General features: G+C 40.9%; 1 protein-coding gene across 1 annotated transcript; it reads left to right on the plus strand.

Moving 5' to 3' along the window:
* The first annotated feature begins 8 nt into the window (after positions 1-8).
* Positions 9-19,628, plus strand: nup133 (nucleoporin 133). The gene is made up of 25 exons (XM_031741336.2): positions 9-266; positions 464-579; positions 769-872; positions 1,290-1,523; positions 1,861-2,031; positions 2,497-2,652; positions 2,774-2,844; positions 4,443-4,590; positions 4,918-5,068; positions 5,691-5,845; positions 6,057-6,148; positions 7,801-7,964; positions 8,198-8,292; positions 8,526-8,750; positions 8,837-8,959; positions 9,110-9,209; positions 10,145-10,399; positions 10,902-11,035; positions 15,208-15,366; positions 16,802-16,937; positions 17,302-17,420; positions 17,766-17,846; positions 17,950-18,014; positions 18,760-18,848; positions 19,367-19,628. The coding sequence occupies exons 1-25, from the start codon at positions 139-141 to the stop codon at positions 19,501-19,503; spliced, it is 3,408 nt and encodes a 1,135-aa protein (XP_031597196.1). The 5' UTR covers positions 9-138; the 3' UTR covers positions 19,504-19,628.
* Positions 19,629-21,014: the final 1,386 nt, after the last annotated feature.

Consider the following 21,014-nt stretch of genomic DNA (forward strand, 5'->3'; position numbering starts at 1 on the left):
GAGACGATGACGTTTTAATCCAGCGACTGCACCGCGCGTTGTTTGGAGAGTTGTATTAGGTGGATCTTTGGTGTGAGCGCGCTTTTCAGGCAGGGTTGTAGTTATCACTGTTGAACAGTTCGGGTTACCACCGCAGGCATGTTTAGCCCCCGAACCGCCCCGGGCTCCGGCCGTAGGCAGCCGGCCAGGACCGCCGGGAGGAAGAGTGTCTCCGGTGCGGTCCCTGGCCTCCTGTTCTCCCCGCGCAGGACGCCGTTGTCGGCGAGGTGAGTGTTGTCGGATCAGATTTACTCAATCGGAAGGCTCCATATATATGACAAATAAAGACAATTTTACAGATTTATAGATGTTGTTCTTTCGTGCTGAGTCGTCAGTGCAGTCTTGGATTAACTGGGCCCATCAGACTGTAGCTACAGCTGATTGTTCTGAGTTTGTCCACTCTTAATGTTTGTGTCCTCCCCAGATCAACACCTACCCGAGTTCAGAGCCATGCGGGGGCAGAAACTGTTAACTATGATGTGCAGACCTTTGGGTCATCACTCCCCGTCAAAGTTATGGAGGCACTGACGATGGCTGACGGTAAGAGAAACATTGTCTTCTTTCTGAGAATGAAAGGTGTGCGTGTGTAATTTTATGAGCTTCAAACTAACATATTCAATTTCTATTTTCTTATATAGTTGCTCTCTCTTCTCTTTATGTTTCTGGTTGTGGGAGAGTTAGTAGTTTCCACTAAACATTTGTTTTTCATTTTCTTATTGGTCACTCTAGCTGATGATCAGATCTCAGTGAAGGTGTGTGAGAGCGGCTGGGCCTGGATGGTTTGTGGAGAGAGTCTGATCATCTGGAAGATCTGCCAAACTGCTGTAGCTAAGGTATGATTCAGGGCAGACATTTATATATTTTTTTTTTCAGCCTGAGTTTAAAATTCACTTTAAAACTACATTTAGACTAAAATTACAATCTAAAAATCATTAAAGAGTTATTTTAACATGTTCTCCAAAATAATGCCAGCGGCGTGAGGCCTTTTTTCCATCTGTAGGATCGACAAAGCAAATAATTATTCACTGATCATTTATTTCATGTGTCTTAGTTTTATTTAAAGAGACTGGGTACAGTAACATGTGGTAAATGTTTCAGCGATAGAAAGACAGACTTTTTTTTCTCTCACAAAACCTGCTTTCTTATTCCGATATTAGATGGATTAAATAATGAATCAAAACAGACTGAAAGTTCACAATGTGCTAAACTGGCAGCTTTAAATTCACAAACTAAACTGTGTTTTCCTGCAGGTCTCAGTTTGTAAGGAGTTGCAACTGCCCAGCAGTGAGTACAACTACGCTGCTGACCTTGTGGCTGTGACTTCCACTGCTCCCCTGGAGATGGCTGCTGTTCAGTCCATCTCTGTCTTGGCGGTGGCTGCAGAAGGAGCAGTTCGCTACTGGCCCAGCCTCTCCCAGGAGGGCAACTACACAGAGACCGATGTGGACCTGGGAGATCTGTGCAACTTTGTTGTTGCTGTCAGAGTAAGTAGGTTTCTTCAGTTGAAAATAGACTGTTTTGCTAACCAATTTGTTACAAAAAAAACTCACCACTGACCCTGCCAAATCCAAAATACTCAAATATTTTTGAAAAGGGTCCCAAAGTACAACCACATCAAACAGTATCACTCCAGAAATCACTGGGGAGTAATGCTGCTGTCCAAGTTTTATTCACTGCATACCTTGAGATATCTTCAAACATTTAAACACATGTAATAAAGCTGGCATTGCACTTTATTTTGTGTAAATTAGTAAGGAACAGGATTAAATCAACAACATATAATTTGACCTCTTTGTTTCTCACTTCCTTCTCCTTTCTCAGGGTGGAAGCTTTGTCTTGTCCTCGGTAAAGAATCAGCTCTTGAGAGCAAGTGCAGATTCTTCTGGCAAACTGCAGTGCCGAGCTCTGCAGCAGGGTCAGGGCATGCTCTCTGGCATCGGACGTCGTGTCTCCAGCCTGTTTGGCATCCTCTCGACACCAGCCAATGACACAGTTAGTCCTGTTAGGAGAGTCCACTGCAGAGTTTGGGCTTTCATTTATTCTATCTGTACAACTCTTTTCTAGCTTATGCATTTTTAATAATTAAGACTAGTCAGTGTACAGTGTTATTATTTTTCATCTATTGGTGATGACCTTTAAATACATCGAATAGTGTTGCTCTGAGCTTGACTCTTTTCCCATTTTTACTGTCATTCATTGATAATCTGATTATAACCTGCTAATTCCTTCCTCCAGGTGTTATTTGTTTGTTTTATATTAATCAAGTTTTGTTTTTGTTTTTTTTAATCAATTTTAGCCACAGAGAGAAATGAGTGATTACTTTTGATTCCGATTCACAAATTTCTTAAACACCCTTTATGTTTTAAGTCTATCAGGCTGAATAGTGAGGGCAGTTCTTCTCCAGTGTCAGTTTAGTTATCTTCAGTATTCAGACTTCTGACTCTATTACTGCTGCAGCTCTGCAGTGTGCTGTGGGTGGGGGAAAGCAGCTTCCTGTACACACTCACTGATTCCAGTCTGAGTAAATGGGAGGTCGACGACAGCTCGGAGCACCAGATCCTCAACTGGGACGCGCGCAGAGTTCTGAACGAGAGCATCACAGACGCTATATGGGTCAGTATAAGCAAACATGTGACCTTATTTATTACAGATGAAGGGTTTTTTCCTGTTCTGCACTGTAGCAAAGAAAACTAAATAAATAAGATTAAAATGAAAATGATTTCCTTTCCTCCAGGGGTCAGAGAGCAACTATGAGGAGATGAAGGAGGGAGCAAATGTGGCATACCTGGACATGAAGCTCAGCCAGTGAGTGTGTTCTACTGTGTGTGTGTGATTAAAAGCAGCAGGGCCACACATTGGTGCTTGTCTTTGGATTCACAAAAACCTGAATCATTTTTGTTTCCTTCTCCTTCTTCTTCTTCTTTTTTTTCACTAAAATATGCCGCATTTAGGATTGCATGTGCTAAAGCATGGTAAAGTGTTAGTTAGGGTGACCAACCGGCCTCTTTTTTTTTTTTTTTTTTTTTTGCACTTGTTGACTTGTAAAAGTCTATATCAGCGGTCCCCAACCTTTTTTGGTCCACGGACCGGTTTATGCCCGACAATATTTTCACGGACCGCCCTTTAAGGTATCGCGGATAAATACAACAAAATAAAACTAGTACCGGTACCGAAAAAAGAAGATTTATTCATAACACACGTGAAAAGACCCAGGAAAACCGAGTTAACGATAAAAACGATAACAAAATAACGCTGAAAACCGATAAAAACCCTGAAAACCATTTCACACCTGAGCCTCAACTCTCGCAGCCCGGTACCAAACGACTCACGGACCGGACCGGTCCGAGACCTGGGGGTTGGGGACCACTGGTGTATATGACATTTTTTATTTCATGATTCATTAACCACACAGAGAAGGCATCGTTTAAATATGTTAACGTTTTCGTGAAGCAAACAGTATTATTAAAGTTCTTCATGACTGGACCAAGTGTCCTCTTTTTTGGAAATCAAAATATGGTCACCCTAGCGTTAGCGTACTATGGCCAAACAGAGCTACCCATCCTGTGTCGCTCTGCACTTCAAAGATCAATCTCAGAATTTTAAAAAATTATATTCAATATATAAATATTAAATGAAAGATGGATTTTATCCATTCAGTCAATAAAAAGACTTGTTTTACACTTGTCTCTCCACTTGTTGTGTCTTAGTCCGGCGGTCCCCAACCCCCGGGCCATGGAACTGTATTGGTCCGTGAGTCGTGTGGCACTGGACTGCAAGACTTGAGGCTCGGGTGTGAAATGTATGGTTTTCAGGGTTTTTATCGTTAACTATGTTTCCCTGGGTCTTTTCCCGTGTTGTAGTTGTCTTATTCTGAAAGAAATATTTACACGTTACCATAGTGACCAGAGAGCATTAACCTCCTAAGACCTGAACTCTTCCACAGCATGCATTTTTAATTTATCTTTGATATTTGGGCATATTGGGACCCGATGAATGCAAAAACAAAGAATTACCAGATTTTAAAAAAAAAAAAAAAAAATTAACGGATTTTGTTTCTAAGGAAAATAAGAGCCACATATGAGGATATTCGTTTAAAATTTTGATAGAACAGTAGCAGTATAATGTCCTTGTAAGTGGATATCAGGCCCTTGTAGAGATTTAGTATTTTGGTCTAAATAACTCAAAATGATGTTTATTTTGTTGTATTTATCCGCGACACCTTAAAGGCCGGTCCGTGAAAATATTGTCTGACATTAAACCGGTCTGTGGTGTAAAAAAGACCGCTGTCTTCGTCGACAGGTTATCTTGTGTTTATTTGTTGCCTCCATGTTCCTCTATTATTCGCTATTCCTCTTGAACTTACTGCACCCCTGGCTGAACTGAGCTACACTGTTTGCTTTCAGAGCCGGATTGGTGGTTTTAGCTGCAGCCTGGCACCCATCCGACACTCCCTGCCTGGCCTACTTCTGCCTGGTCACCCTGCAGGACAATGGAGCCACCATCTCTGACCAGTTCACCGTGGAGGTCACAAAGTACAGCTCTCCCTTCCAGGTCAGACCTGAAGCTGCTGCTGCAGCAGTGGTGTTTTTGTGATTTGATCTATTAGAGGATCAGTTTGGTCATCCTCTTCTTGTGTAAAACCCTGCTCATCAAGAAGAGGATTTGACTGATGACTTTGGACAATCCTCAATCATAATTATTAAAACATTAACCACTTTGAGCAACGCAGAAAGAGTGGTAGTGAAACTGTCCAAACATGTGACAGTGAAACTACAGGACATTGTAAAATAAAGTCCAGCATTTACAGTTCCTATTATAAGAGTGAAGATATTTATGCTTTTATTTTGAAAGTCTTTAGTTATTCTGTTATTTCCTCAGAACAAGGAGACCCTGCAGGCCACTCGGCTGGTGTTGCCTCGTTCCCCTGGCTCCACAGCCTTTCTGTATACTGAGGACGTAGTGTTCGTCTGCTCAACAGGAACCAACAGGGTCGCGGTACCTGATGAGAAAATCAGCTTTAACTCGCCAGGTGGGAAAGTTGGAACGTTAGAGCAAGAACTCCTTCATTTTGTCACAATTACTGCATGTAATAGTCAATGAAATTAATACTGTGGTCAGTGAATACTTTTGTTTTTGTTTTTCAATTAAGTTAAATGAAATTCCTGATTTTGGTAGGATTCTGTAGGATAAACTTCTTTTGGCATTGGTTTGAAATTCAATTACACAGAAGTATTGAATATGTTTCAAAAAATTAATTAAAATCTGTAACATCACTGAACAAGAAAAAGTTCAAGTTCTTTTTCATAATACAAACAAATTTCACCTGCATCTCATTGCCTCCCAAAAATCTATAACTGATCAAATTCATGTTGCTTGAAGAAGTTAACTTTATCATATTTAACAGGTTTTTGTCCATTGTGTTGGTGTAAGAGGTTTAAACTGTATGTTGCTTCGAAGACTTCGAGATATTCCTAAAAGATAAAATTGTTCGAGAATGTTTTGGTTAGGGATGAATTAAGAAAAAATATAATAAAGTATTTGTAAAGGAACAAATAATTCACTCTACTTGTTCGATAGGCCAATAAATGCTTTCAGTTTAGATCAAATCCCGGTGAGCGATCTGTTTATGTTGATGGCCTCTGTCTGTCCAGGTGATGGTGTACGTGGAGCAGGCTGCTGTGCCAAACTGCCGGTCTTTTTCTCGCAAAACAGTGGTCTGGTAGCGGTGGTGGCCAGAGAGAGTACCTCCATCCTGCCAGAGACCATGGAGGACTCGCTGTGCTCCTCGCTGGCTGCAGCCCCAGAGGTAAGATTCAAAGAGAGCCGTCTGAGCGATGAGACTAAGAACTTTCTTTTTATGCCAGTTTGTGAGACTTTGATCTTTCTCATGACTTCTGCGTCTCATAATTATTGACACAAGAAATCCCGAGAAGGAAAAGGAAAACTAAGCTAACATGTAATTATCGTGATTGTGGATGTTGCAGTCATGCATTTCTAATGTTGAATTTGCATCAAAGGTGTCGGCCATGGAGACGCCAACCCGAGCCGAGCCTGTAGCTCAGGAGGACAAAACCAAACTCCTGAAGGCAGCCTTCCTGCAGTTCTGTCGGTACGTCTCAAATACAACTCACATCTCCTTTGAAAAATATTTTAAAGAATAAAAATAATAAAGTTCCTTCATAATATTAGACAAAGACATGCTGTGGAAGAGAGCCAGAGATTAATAATAACAAATAATTAAATGCAGAGAGGTGTATAAACACTTGGTGAGTGAAAAAGAAACACTTGATGCCACATGAGAATCCCCCAGCAGCCTAGACCTATTGCAGCGTAACTAAGGAAAGATTAGAGGTCACCTGATTCAACCCAAACTATATGCTTTATCAAAAAGGGCATTTTTAGGCCGAATCTTAAAGGTAGAAACGGTGTCTATCTGCCAAATCCAAACTGACAGGTGGTTCCACAGAATAGTAGTCTGAAAGCTGAAGGCTCTGTCTCTTATTCTACTTTTAAATACTCTAGGAACAACAAGGAAGCACGCAGACCAAGAGCAAAGATTTTTATTGGTGTGATACGGTATTAAGATAACTAAGATTAAGATAAGATGAGGCCTGATCATTCAAAACCTGTACGTGAGGAGCAGGATTTTAAATAAATATACTCTCTCTTTCTAGTCCCTGTCAGTACTCTTGCTGAGTGCTGAGTACAATAAGCTCTTTTTTTCTGAATTTAGAAGCAGAAAATAAGAGGTATTGAGGTAACTAATTGGTGTGTGTTATCTGACTTCATGGATAAATGAAGTTGGGCATCATCTGCATAGCTTTTCTGCACTCCTGGAGTCCTCAAAGCACTCTATACAACACGCCACATTCACTCATACACACCCATTCACACAAGCACTCTAAGCTTTGTCAGTGCTTTAACTAACATACACTCAAACATCAGAGTGAGCAGGAAAGTGCAGGAGGGAGAGGTGAAGAGGCGATGCTGCTAGCAAGTCGGCTGCGAGTTAATTTAAGCTTGCGAATGCCTAAAACAGTGAGTGAATACTGAAAAAATAATCAGCGTGTGACTCAACAGAGAGTGTGCTCTAGATAAAACGTGAAGATTCCACCGTGGCATACAACATTATCTGTAAGTTTTTACTTAAATTGGCGACACAGATAAACTCCACATAATCACCACTGTGTGCTGGAACAGGAAGAGCCAGCGCCAAGTTCACTTATATATTCTGTTTCAGTTAAATACAGATGTGACCAAATCACTCTACTTTTTGAGAATATTGTTTTTGTGAATCTCTGGCCAACATGTTTGTTCATTTTTGTTGATTATCAAGTAAAAACATCAAAGCTGCGTTTCTCTGCATCATGTTGTGTTGAGTAACTTGGCTACTGTAAGCTTCTGATGAATGTTGAAATCTTATATTGAAGCTCAGGGTCTTTAATATGGACAAAAGGAGTTATCATTCACACTTTCTAGCCATAATGACTGGTCATCTGTAAGTGAGTAAGAGTAAAACAACACATTTGTTTTTCTTTATAGTTTGTTTCTGTGTGTGTATAACCTAGTCTGTCTGAAAATGTAGGTTGCTATTTGCTAAGTTGACTGGCTGTTTGGGGCAGGAGCTGTGTTACCAGACTGTCTGATGTGATTGTCTGTGCTTCCTCATTTATCTCTGATATAACCCAACCCTTATAAAGCACTGAGAGGACAAGTCTATATTCCTGTAACGTTCCAAACTCTTCTTCTCTCCTCTGTCAGTAATGACCTGATCGGGGCTCAGACAGTCATAGATGAGCTGTTCCCAGCTGACGGCGATGGGGAGGAGGGAGCTGAGCTGGACACCATGGTGACTCAAATCAACCTTGATTTGGTGGACGATTACCCGGCCTCAGACCCCCGCTGGGCCGAGTCTGTCCCCGATGGTGAGCTGAGACGAGAGGGAACAAAACACAAAAAGTTAAAGTTATTAACCAACCAATGAAAAGCTCTGGATATTGTATGAAACTAGTGCTTGTAAGGTTTCGTCCTCTCTGCAGTTACTGTACAGTTCTCACGTAGCTGATACACTATCCGACTTTGCATTTAATGTGTGTTGGAAAAAGACTTGAACTGTTTTGTTTTTTGTTTTTTTTTCTTCTCTCTCTGGGATTTGAAGAGAGCGCTGGCTTTCCTCTCACTTCCCTCATCATCCTTCACCAACTGGAGGATAAGATGAAGGCCCATGGCTGCTTCATGGAGTTTTTGCTGCAGGTAAAGAAACCTGCACTTTTGCATGTGTGCACACACTCCAAGTTCACTTTATAAGGCACACTTTAAGCTTGTTGGCGGAAAATTATTAAATTAAACTAAATTAAGATCAGCTTGTACATTAGATTGCAAAGGTACTTTTACTAACATACAAACAGGGCTGAAAATGAAAATGTGATACAAATCAAAATCAGTCCAGTTGCCTCTCAAAAGCCACCATCATCCTCTGTTGCCAGGTTGGACTGCTGGACCGACTCACTCAGGTGACTGTACGTTCATCTCCCATGGCAACACGCCTGCTGCTGTGTGAACATGCAGAGAAGTTGCAAGCAGCCATGGTGCTGAAAAGTCACCACACCAAACACTCTGAACTAGTGAACCGGGCCATCAGCACAGCGCTGCAGAGGAACAACACCGCCGTGCCGCAAAGCCTCACCGCTGCTGACGTCTTCTTCAGAGAGGTTTGAGTCTCTGGCAGCGAGAAGATATCACAGTTTACGTTTTTGTAATAGATGGTCATTGGACTGTTGTTGTGGCGCTCTCACAGGTCTCTCAGATCTCCTCGGTGTTTGACTGTCTGCTGGAGGAGGAGGAGCGGAGTCTGAAGGAGAGTCCAGTCGACTCGGTGCAGTGGGCCGAAGTGGTCCTCACAGTCAACAACATCATCAAGGTAAATGTATTGTGCTGTTTTCTTTTGTATTTACTGCGGTCACATTAAAACTTAGGCTTCATTTTTAAGTATATGGGTAGTGTTAGTAAGGTGCGTGTGTGCGTGTGTGTGTGTGTGTGTGTGTGTGTGTGTGTGTGTGTGTGTGTGTAGGACATGCTTCAAGCTGCTGGTCAGTACAGAGACATGAAGGCCTCCATGTACAGAGCGTCTGAAAATGCTGCTGCAGAGCCTGAGTACATCCCATGGACAGGTAAGAACATGAACCTTCTTCACTTGGTGTCAAATGTATTTTGATGGGCATTCCAGTCACATGCAAAAACAGACTGAGCACAGAACCATGGCTCTCACAGGCCTGAATGTGCGCTTAAGGTCATTTATAATTTTAAACTTGTTTGATCTGCTGCTCAAGCAACCACAAGCATACATTTTGTATTTTATTATTCATTTGTTTTTGTATTTTTGTAAGTTTTAAAGCCTACTGAGAAAAACCCTTATGGCTGTTCATACTTCACAAAGTAATTAAGCAACAAACAGTTAAATGACAGAAAAGCATAGAAATTTCTGGGGATTTTTTACAACTACAGAAAAGGGAGTTTCACTGGTCCGACCCACTTAAGATCAAAGTGGATGTAATATGAGTTTGACACCCTGCTTTAGTCCGAGAGCTTAATGTTATCAAAATACAGCAAAACCTGCCCTACAAACTCATGGCAGTAAATTTGGGCACTAATACCACAAAGTTTACAAATTTCAAAAACCAGAGTGGGTGTAGACAGGAAAGCTCAGTTGCAGTTCTGAAATAGTTTTTCTGTTCGGAAATAAAGTTTTGCTGTTTAAATTTACCAGCTACAAACTAAGAAAAAATATGATAAATATCCAGAAAATCCTTATGTATTCACAGTGAAATGTAATTATTCTACATGTGACCCTATTAGTGTATGTTGTTGTTCAGTGTTTGTAACTAAATCACTTTAGCAATTCATCCAAATATGCATTTATCCATGCTTATGGAAACATTGTGACTTAAAATATCCTCTTAAACTGAAGAAGTTTAAAACTTTGGTATCTTTTCTATTTCAGTGCTGTAAGAAACTGAATGTTTGAATGGCTCAGTGTCTCGGGTTTGTGTTGGAGCAGAACTGATTATTAACCGTGTTTTCTTTCCACCTGATCTTGCTTATGCAGCATCAGGCGGTGTTGGCGGCGTTCGAACAGTCCTCTCGCGCCAGCACGAGATCATACTGCACACAGTGTACCCACATGCTGACTCAGAGCTGCGCAATGCCCTTTGTGAGCAGCTGGTGGCGCTGTTGGATATCTACTTGGGCAGTTTTGTGGCCCAGCTGAACTCCCTGCAGCAGCAGAGGACCCAACAGGAGCGGTACAACAGCTTGGAGATGGAGTACAGCCAGCGGCGCTCTGAGCTGCTCGCACCGCTCTGTAAGTGGAGGATTAAAATGTGATAGCTGTGAATGATTGATTCACCGAGTAAGATTTAAATCATTAACATTAAAATGGATTGTTGTGACATTTAGAAATTTTGATTTTTTTGTTAAGAGTTTTGTTAGATGAGTAAAAATGCTGTAATAAAGTATTCCTTTGGTAATATCTGTTTTGTATGAAGAAATAACTGAATTATCTTTATTACAGGAAAAGAGCTTTGAGTGCTCAAACTGAGTAGAAAGATGGTATATAATTAGCAGTCCAATTACAGAGGTTGCTGCAGTAAACAAACTATCCATCACTTGAACACTTGACCATGGACCATGTCATTACGCAGAGCTCACACACAGACATGTTGTAATCAGACATGTGGACGCTGTGCATATATCACACATCTGCTCGTGCAAACTGAAGTGTAACGTCCATACCTAAATGTTTATATGTTTCTTCTGTAGGTTTTTCCTTTCTGTTTATTTATTTTTATTTTTTGGGGTTGCAGTGGAGCTCGGTCAGTACCAGTGGGTGGCAGCGTTGGCTGAGAAGTACTGTGACTTTGACATCCTGGTTCAGATGTGTGAGCAGACAGACAATCAGAGCCGCCTGCAGCACTACATGGCCAAGTTTGCAGATCAGGTACACAAAAACTCAAACGTTAAATCGGAATGTGTCACATCATTCCTCAGCTGCTCTGCACGAGTTTCCTTTTAATTTTTTTATTTAGGATGTAAGGACACAGTGTTTTACGTTGTACAGGATTGTAAAGGCACTTTGAGGCCGTTTTACATTTTAACCCAATAAAAACTAGGCTCCTTTGACATCTGGGCATCCAGAAAGCAAACCCTGACTCCCAAGATCCAACTGTTCAACTCCAACATCAAGTCAGTACTGCTGTACAGGGCTGAAACCTGGAGCACAAACAAAACCTCAAACAGAAAAACCCAGACATTCCTAAACAGCTGTCTGAGAAGGAGTCTCCACAATCGCTGGCCCGACACCATCAGTAACATCAACCTATGGGAAATTACCTGTCAACTCCCAGTAGACGAAGAAAAGATGGTGCTGGGTAGGGTACACTGTACTCAAACTGCCGCCCAACAAGCACCCGGCGACGACACCTCGAGGCAGAAGTGACAAAGATGGGCTACACCTGGAGCCAACTAGAAAGAATGGCTCAGGACAGTATTTACTAGAGATGGACCGATCTGATATTACGTATCGGTATCGGTCCGATACTGATCTAAATTACTGGATCGGATATCAGAGAGAAATAAAAAATGTAATCCGATCCATTAAATATCAAAAAAGCACCTCACAAAACTTGCGACACGGCGTAACTCGGCTCATAACCGTAGTACATTGCAGCAGTATGCATCACGTGACAGAGCGGCTGTGTGTATTTGGAGCCTCACTACCAAACCAGCATTTCATCTACGAGGAAGTTATCCCAGAGAGAAGTAAAGCAAATGTGTAAGTTCACTCTCCCTCTCCTGCTGCTACTTCAATCGTGAAACTGCTTAATGATCAGCTGATCGGCTTTTCTGTCGCGAGTCCGTCTCTCTTCTTTGTTTTTGGCCCACTTTGCACCAGAAAGAGGAAACCAGTGGCTGAACAACAGCAGCACGTTTAACCTTGATAAGCTGTTGTTAGAATTTATTTAATATTACTTTCTACACCAGGATCCTTTTCTACGTAGCTGACGGCTGATATCTGTGCAGGGGCGGATCTAGCAAAGTTTAGCCAGGGGGGCCGATAGGGCATTAACAGGGAAAAGGGGGCACAAAGACATACTTTTCTTTCTTATTCTCATTTAAAATATCTAGCTTTTAATAAATAATTATCTGAATCTTACACCCAAAGTTTTAATCTGATGTAAAATGTATAGAAGTCCATTACTGTATAACTGTTAAGTCTAATATACCCTAGTAAGCTATAGTACTTTTTCCTTTGGGAAAGTACCATCTGTGCAGTCTGCAATTCTGTTGAAGAAAGATGTTGAATCTTTCTTGAAAAATAATTTATTTCTGTGCATTTTTTTTCACCCTGCATCAAATTAAAGTTGATTACATCGATTAAGCATCATGATGTGGAGGGTGGGGGGTGGTTCTCTTTTTTTTTTTTTTTTTTTTTTTTTTTTTTTTGGGAGTTTGCAACCCTATTAGTTAGGTTGCTTAATATTTCTGCTAAGTACTCTTTAAAATACCAGAATAGGGAGGATGGAGCAGGTTTAAGTTTATTAGATTGATCAGTGTTGCTGAACTATGAAATATTTTGGGTGCAGTGTATTTTTTACATACAGGTATAACAGAATAGCTTTAGTGTTGTTGTTTATTTAGAGGTCTAACAGTGTGCAAATCTGATCGGGTGCACACTGTTAGACCTCTGCCTTACCACAACATACTTCAAATACAACGAAGGCTTCTACAGACAAAAACATGGCTGTGCCATGGGCTCCCCTGTGTCACCTATTGTAGCCAACCTTTACATGGAGGAAGTGGAAAGAAAGGCTCTTGGCTCTTTCAAAGGAGGAGTACCCAGCCACTGGTACAGATATGTAGACGACACCTGAGTCAAAATCAAGACACAAGAAGTGGAATCCTTCACTGCGCACATTAATGCTGTGGATAAAAACATCAAGTTCACCAGGGAAGACACAAAGGATAACTGTTTGCCTTTCCTGGACTGTGCGGTGCACATTGAAGAGAATGGCAACCTCAACATTGAAGTTTACCGGAAGCCCACACACACGGACCAGTACCTCCTCTTTGACTCCCATCACCCTCTGGAACACAAACTTGGAGTAATTAGGACCCTACACCACCGGGCAGAACATGTTCCTCCAAGCCTGAAGGGAAAAAGAAGGAACACACACATGTAAAGGAAGCACTGAAAACATGCGGTTATCCTAACTGGGCGTTCATAAAGTCAGCAAAGAGGCACAGAAAAGAAGATCAGACACCAGCGAGGGAGGATAAGAAAGACAGACGCAACAACGTTGTCATCCCCTATGTAGCGGTGTATCAGAGAAACTCAGGAGAGTTTTCTCCAAGCACGACATCCCAGTGTACTTCAGACCCAGCAACACACTCAGACACAAACTGGTTCACCCGAAAGACAAAACTCCAAAACACAGACTGAACAACGTGGTGTATGCTGTACAGTGCAGCGAGGAATGCCCAGACCTCTACATTGGAGAGACCAAACAGCCACTTCACAAGCGCATGGCACAACATAGAAGAGCCACCTCCACAGGACAAGACTCAGCAGTCCATCTGCATCTTAAGGATAAAGGTCACTCTTTCGAGGATGCCAATGTTCACATTTTGGACAGGGAGGACAGATGGTTTGAAAGAGGAGTGAAAGAGGCCATCTATGTCCACTGTGAGCAACCATCTTTGAACAGAGGCGGTGGTTTACGACACCAACTGTCTGCCATCTATAATCCAGTTTTGAGTTCCCCTCCCAGACGCCTTAACGCCCACTCACATCCTGGGCCATCTGACCTCAGGAATTCACATGACAAGGTGGGGCCAGGTTTCACAATGGCTCACCGAAACCCTGGCTGATTAGGTCCCACACCCGCTTTCACACCTTGGCGCATGTGATTAGAGGATCACCAGGGGGTCCTTTGTCCCTCATTGGGGGGATACTCCCACTGGGTTTAAATCTGGGACTCTCGGCCATTTGACCTTAGAACTGAAGAAGCTTCTCGGATGAGAGGTGAAACGTCTTCAAGCAACTTAAAGAAGTCCAGACGCTTTTCTTTGCAAACTCCTTCGACTATATCGGATTCATATCGGTATCGGCAGATATCCAAATTTATGATATTGGTATCGGACATAAAAAAGTGGTATCGTGCCATCTCTAGTATTTACCCCAGGGGTGACGGGCAGCAGTAGTAGTTGACTGTATCTTTTATTTAGGCTTAAAAATATGCAGCCATCTGCTAGTTTGTTTGTTTTTAAGTTGATTTCATTGACTATGAATGTAGCCTAGTTGTTGGCACCAGACCTATCACACAATCCTCTCCAGAGAATGCTCCAAAAAAGAGAAAAATCCCTAAACCATCGACAATTTCATTGGGGAATAGCTAGACTGCTCCGAAGACAAAGGATGTATAACCAGTACTATGTTTAATTTTATATGTTTATTTTTTCTATATTGGAGAACTAATGGCTCCTTTAGTGTGTTGTGACTTACTGACAAGGGCTACAGTCCTAGTGTAGCAAAGGACCAGATACACACAGGTTTGTCAGGCTTAGGAAATGCTTTTATTTTGCTTATTCTTTTCAGTTCAGCTCAGGTGACTCCAGGAGCAGCTCCTTCTCCAGCTACTCCACACACACACTCCTCTCCTGTCTGTCTCTGCTGTCGCTACATATAAAAGGGGAGAGAGTCATTATTCCCAGCACACACACCTGTCTCCTCTGCCACCTTGACGGCGCCCTGAGAGCTCACTGTACCGCCCCTCCACTGCAGCAGGCCAGAGACCACACAACTGCCACACCTATGATGATTGGCTAAATTGGCATGTTATCAAATTCTGTCTGGTTATCATGAACTCCAAATTTAAGAAATGTTATTAACATCATCCCAAAAGAATAATAACAATCTCTCGGGCTTTCTTTTAACCTGGATAACTTTGGGTACATTTACCGATACATCACCTTTCATCAGCACTTAAAGAAAGGTGATGCACATACCTGGAAGGAGCAGGTGTCTGCACAAATACTGGATTCTATCGAGAACTCAAACCAGAGTATATCAGTAAACACTTTAACATTCTCTTTGTACCTTTACTTTTGCAGAACTTTGCCGACTTCCTGTTTCGTTGGTACATGGAGAAAGGCAAGAGAGGGAAGCTGCTGTCCCAGCCGGCTGCTCAGCACCAGCAACTCGCCAGCTTCCTGCAGGCTCATCAGCATCTCAGCTGGCTCCATCACATCCACATCCACGACTACCAAAGTGTATGTTTAAAAATAAAAACGCACACACACATTTACAATTCTGTTTCACAAAACCAGCACAATACAATTTTCTATGAATTTTTAACAGCCCAACTAAACCCTAATCTGAAGCCAAAAGTTTTTTGGAGGGGGGGTGGGGGTTAACCATTTAAAACCTATCAAACCTATCAGAACCAGTCAAAATCTGGCTAACATTGTAGCAGCATGATTTTCTCAGAAGTACAGTCTAACTTCACACATTAATAAACACATCCGCAAAACCACATCCGCCTTGCTCTATTCAAGCTCATGTAACCACACGGCTTCCTAGTGTCCTTACCTCCTTTCTTCTTTCCTTCCTTTTTTTGGCTTTGTTTTGTACTTTAAACTTTTTCATATTTTCGTTCGTTCATCCCTTGATCCACTTCAGTCTTTTCACTGCCTCTGGAAATAGCATTTTTCAAAATTACTGCAGTTCTGCAACTAACAAAAATATAGGGTCATTTTTTCCTTCCTTCCTTCTTTCCTTCCTTCCTTCCTTTGTTCCTTCCTTCCTTCCTTTCCTAACCATCCTGCTGTCTTTCCTGTTTAACACACAGTGTGTAGCTGTTACAGTGTAGTCTACAATGGAAACACAAATTCAGTTTCCTTCCGGTTTCATTTGAATCTGTTGCTCATAAAAGACAAAGCACAAAAGAAACTGTAACATATCTGTTACACACACACACACACACACACACACACACACACACACACACATCACTTTCTAAAGTTTCCTTCCTGTTTGCAGTTAGCAAACACAAAGTGAAACCACGGGCGCACATATATCTAAACTGAAAAAGACTTCCTCTTTTGGCCTCACTTGTCAGTAGAAATCCACTTTGACAAAGACGCATTCGAGGCTGTAAACTTCACTGTGTTATCCTGGAGGATACTATTTTGGTTCCTCTTGTCCATTTTAACTGTGATAATGAATGTGCCTGGTAAGGTATTTAGCAGACACGGGGATCTGTTATTCTCATTTCCAACTCAGTTTTATTATTGAATTCTTTTAGAATAGCTTTTCATGATTCACAGTTCTGAACAATTCTTATTTATCTTATGCTGGGCCTTCATGCAGCTTCTCCGTTCATCCTCTGACTGAGATGAGCAGTTTTAGCTCCTCCCTTTTTTTAGTCAACGTTGTGATAAGAAGTATTGATCACGTCACCCAAATTTTTAAGTAAATATAATTCTAAAGGTGCTGGTGATGTGAAATTCTCACCACATGTCAGTAACAACCCACGCAAAGAAATCAAAGCATAGATGTCCATAAATTATGTATAATAATGAAAAGTGACATTACTCTCTGTTTATTTGAAGCAAGCTGTATCAAAGTCTTAATCTCTAAATTACATAGATTGATATATTTTTGGTGTGACGATGTTGTGGCTAACGTGGTATTTCACGTCTGCAGGCCCACAGAACTCTCTACAGCCAAGCCAACATGGAAACACGTTACTTTGTGAAAAAGAAGACACTGCTGGCTCTCAGTAAGCTGACTGCACTAGCGTCTGACCTGCCAGAGGACCAGCTCTCCAAACAAATTGATGGTAAAAAAGCGCACATATTGCTGTATGCATGCAGACCTCCCTGCACCTCATAAACTTCATTATCCGTGGAATTTTACTGAATCGAACCAGCATTTTAGATCATTTTATTGACACAGATTCTTAGATTGTCAGTGAATAAAAGTTACTTGTAATCTCATTAGCTGCTACAACAGTGGTTGCCTTGGTCTCAGAGTAATTCAGAGAATAGTTCAGAGTGTAAACTCATTCATCTTTTTCTTAGTAATGAAAGTCTTTAAGGGCATGACAAAATAGACATATAAAGGTACATATATTTGTGGAATGGCAGGTGCTTTGTAATATGTCTTGTAAGTAGACTTGACACTGTCATTCATCTGCCAATCAGACATTGTGGAGCAGGAGCGCTTCCTGCTGCATCAGGAGACTCTGCCTCGACAGCTGCTGGAGGAGAAGCAGCAGAACCCCGACACCATGCCTCTGCTCAGTGCTCACAACCTCATACAGGTGAAAACACGTGCTGCTTGTTTGTGGATAATTTTCCCGAGTGAACGAACACTGCTTGTTAATTTAGGTACAATATTTAAACAAGATCATTTCAGTTGCTTAAATGTTTTTTTTATGATAACTGTGTAAATTGGTGTCTGCTGTTCCAAATAAAGAACCTGTTATTGGATGGATTAGTGAAAGTAGATAAAAGTAGTATAGAAGGACCTCCCCTTAAGACAAAGTGATAATCATAGGTATGCAGAAAAGATCAGATCACATTTAGAGAGGGTCAGAAGAAAATGATTCAAACACTGAGACTGAACAGCTTTGGTGCATTTCCTTTTTAACTCTCGTCCTCTCCAGCTTTACATCTGTGATGACAACAGGCGAGCCAACGAGTACGATTTCAAAAAGGCTCTGGATCTGCTGGAGTACATCAATGAGGTAGCCACTAGCGTTTTTTTTACGGCACTGGTGCGTTTGAGGCTCAGTGAGTCGGGCTCTCAACTTTAGCAAGTTTAGCGGTTTTCTTGCTTTTCTGTTGTAGGAGGATGCTGTGGACATCGACGCACTCAAATGTGAGATTTTCGGCAAAGCACTTAGGAGAGACGAGTAAGATCCATCATGGTTTTTTGTATACATTCAACTGGGACTTTGCTTAAATTAAAACTTTTTCGTCTGGTATTTCTTTAATAACATGTAAATAGTTTTCTAGTAGTGAGTAACCTATGATTGGCTGAATATACATTTTTTTAGAGCCTTTTAGCCAGTTTCAGGTCATTGTTTAGCTTTAAAGCCACAAATCGAATGTTTGGATTTATTCTCAGTTTTCTAGTTTTCAGCAATAAGACCTTGTGCACATAAAGAGCCAGACATTTCACCCTGAAGCTGGTAGAGACCAAAAACAGAGCAAAAAAGTAATTAATATTGGACTCTGCCAGGTGATCAGAAACACGACTCTAAATGATAAAAAGCTATTCTGTTATTTCACAACTGAAAACATTATTGTTTACAGCTTGATTCCTCCACCGCCTGCTGTTAAAAACACGATGTTCATGTGAAATACCATTAGTAGTTAGTAGGAAACTCACAGACCAGTGCATATCGATTCTAGGTCTCATCAGGCTCTAAAAAAAATACAATCTTTTGAATTATATACCAGCTGTAAAGGATATAAGTGTTTTATTGATATGCCAGGAAAGATGGAGTGTCAGTGATTACAGTTAGTTTGGATCAGTAAAGGAATCTGGAAAAAAAAACAAGCTTTTGTGAGTGTGTTGGATTTGTAATGGTTGATTTAAATGCTGTGGGTATCTTTGTTTAGTGTTTGTTTGTTTGTTTGTTTTTCCACCTCCAGCTGGTCTTCTGCAGATGGGAACGACGACCCTCTGGAAGCAACAAAAGACAGCATCTTTGTCAAGATCCTCCTCAAACTCATTCAGGAAGGTGAGAAACATTTATGGAGGCTTGGTGGATTAAAGAAATATGGGGAGGGGGTTCAAGTGTATTGATTCAGGAAAAATGGGTTTAAATGACACATAAGTTATCCCTATCATGTTATGAGAGTCCCTTGTTCAACTTAAATAGCTGCATAGGCTAGTTCCATATAGAACTAGTTTATCAAAAACTGTGCATAATACAAATGAACACTTCTGTACATGTGATTATCAAAGTTAGAGCATACATTTGGTTCTGGCAGGAGGAAGTCGGGCTCAGCCAGTAATCCCAGCCGGCTCATTTCAGCTGATGGCTTAGCTTTTACTCTGCTACACATTCTGTTGACGGCTCTTCTAAACAGTGGACCACTCAAGCCCTCCCTTTGTTTTTGAGTATATTATGAACAGTCATGAGCCGAAAGAATTCAGTTTTCTTTATCTGTATGGTCATCAAATCATATGTATCCTTATATGAACAATACACTTGTAATTACTAAAAAGATGAACTCTTTCTTCTGTATTTTCCAGGCGTCTCTCTGCAGACCTATCTGCCCGACATCAAAGACCTCCTGGAGCTGGATGAGCTCAGCAGTTTGAAATCAAAGCCATATTTTGAATTTGTCCTTCGAGCTAATTATGAACATTACCTTCAAGCCCAGATGTAACGACCACCAAACCCACCAGTGAAACATTGTGCGATTTAGCTTTTCTTTGCATTCTACTCACTTTCGGGATGTCTTTAAATTGTGCTCTTTTCTAAATAAATGTGTTGATTTTTGTGTACTTTTCACTATGGTTTCACTTTCCTAGTATTCCCAAAGACGCACAGCTGTGACACAGTTCACTGGCTTCTGTTTTCATTTATTCACCTTTAGGGACAAATGTACATATTTGGAAAAAGAAGTGCTGCTGTAAAGAAAATAGTTGTTTGTTAACAGGAGAGACAAGAAATCCATATCGTGATGCAAGACATGATTTCAGTTCTTTGTATCAAAGTTGTTTTGTTTTGTTTTTAGAGAGAATGTATGACGGCTTTATTAACATTCACCACGTTTAGAACACATTTGTCTTATGACAGTGAATCAAATTTGCTCTAATGTGGGTGTTTTGATTCTTAGTGGATACATACAAAAGACATGTTTGCATGCTGTACGTTTGCACCTCCTTTTTCTAAGGAAGCCGTAATCATTTATAAGGACACTCATGCAGCATAATTGGAGTACAGAGAGATCCTCCTGAATGCAGCCATGTTTAGTGTGACATACCAACTAAGATCAGGGTAGGACAACCTACCACAAACAACTAAAATAATCTTCCAAGTAAGAGAACAATATGACAACAGCTCCACAAAAATAAAGCTTTCACTTCCTGCCTCTTTTTTTTTTTTTTTTTTTTTTTTTATTTGAGGTGAGATAGCAGACTTAAAAAGTGACACAGACCTGAGCCTCTGAGTTACTGGCTCGAGAAGCTGCCCTGTACTCATCAGGGCTTCCTCCTGTTGGGCGACAAAGAGCAGATGTTTGTTATAAATAGATCTGAGCTCCTCTAGCTGGTTGACTGCCACACTGACAGAGATCCTCCACAGTGATCCACTTTCACAGCTACACAGGCTACAGGCAGCTTTCAGGATCCAGCACTGCTTAATATAGTCAAAGTAGATTAGATTGGCACTAGAGCTGTACATAACTGTCAATTGAGTTTGTATGACTCTAATCTTTCCAATGTTATAGGTAATTTACTTTTTATATTTTCAAATGGAGAATGATAACCCCAGAATAATGTACAAATGACTTCCTTCATTTTATTATGGATTTGAAATGGTTGATAAAAGAAAAATTCCTTATTATTATTGTAAGAGAAGAAAACAGGCACTATATGTTTAAGGCTTAAAAAAGGAAGATGGTAAATTCAATTCAGTTTTATTTATACAGCGCCAAATCACAACAACAGTCACCTCCAGGTGCTTTATACTGTAAGGTAGACCCTACATACAATCATATGACTCCCTATGAGCAAGTATTTTGGCGACAGTGGGAAGGAAGAAACCTCCAGAAAGAGAAATGGGGAAAAAAATAGTATAACAAAACTGAAAGAACAGTTTAGTTACATTGTATTCTACTTTCAATTGCTGTAGATACTGGTTCCATTGCACATTTACATATTAGAATATAAAGGG

The sequence above is a fragment of the Oreochromis aureus genome, linkage group 6, assembly GCF_013358895.1.
Source record: "Oreochromis aureus strain Israel breed Guangdong linkage group 6, ZZ_aureus, whole genome shotgun sequence".
Lineage (NCBI taxonomy): Eukaryota > Metazoa > Chordata > Actinopteri > Cichliformes > Cichlidae > Oreochromis > Oreochromis aureus.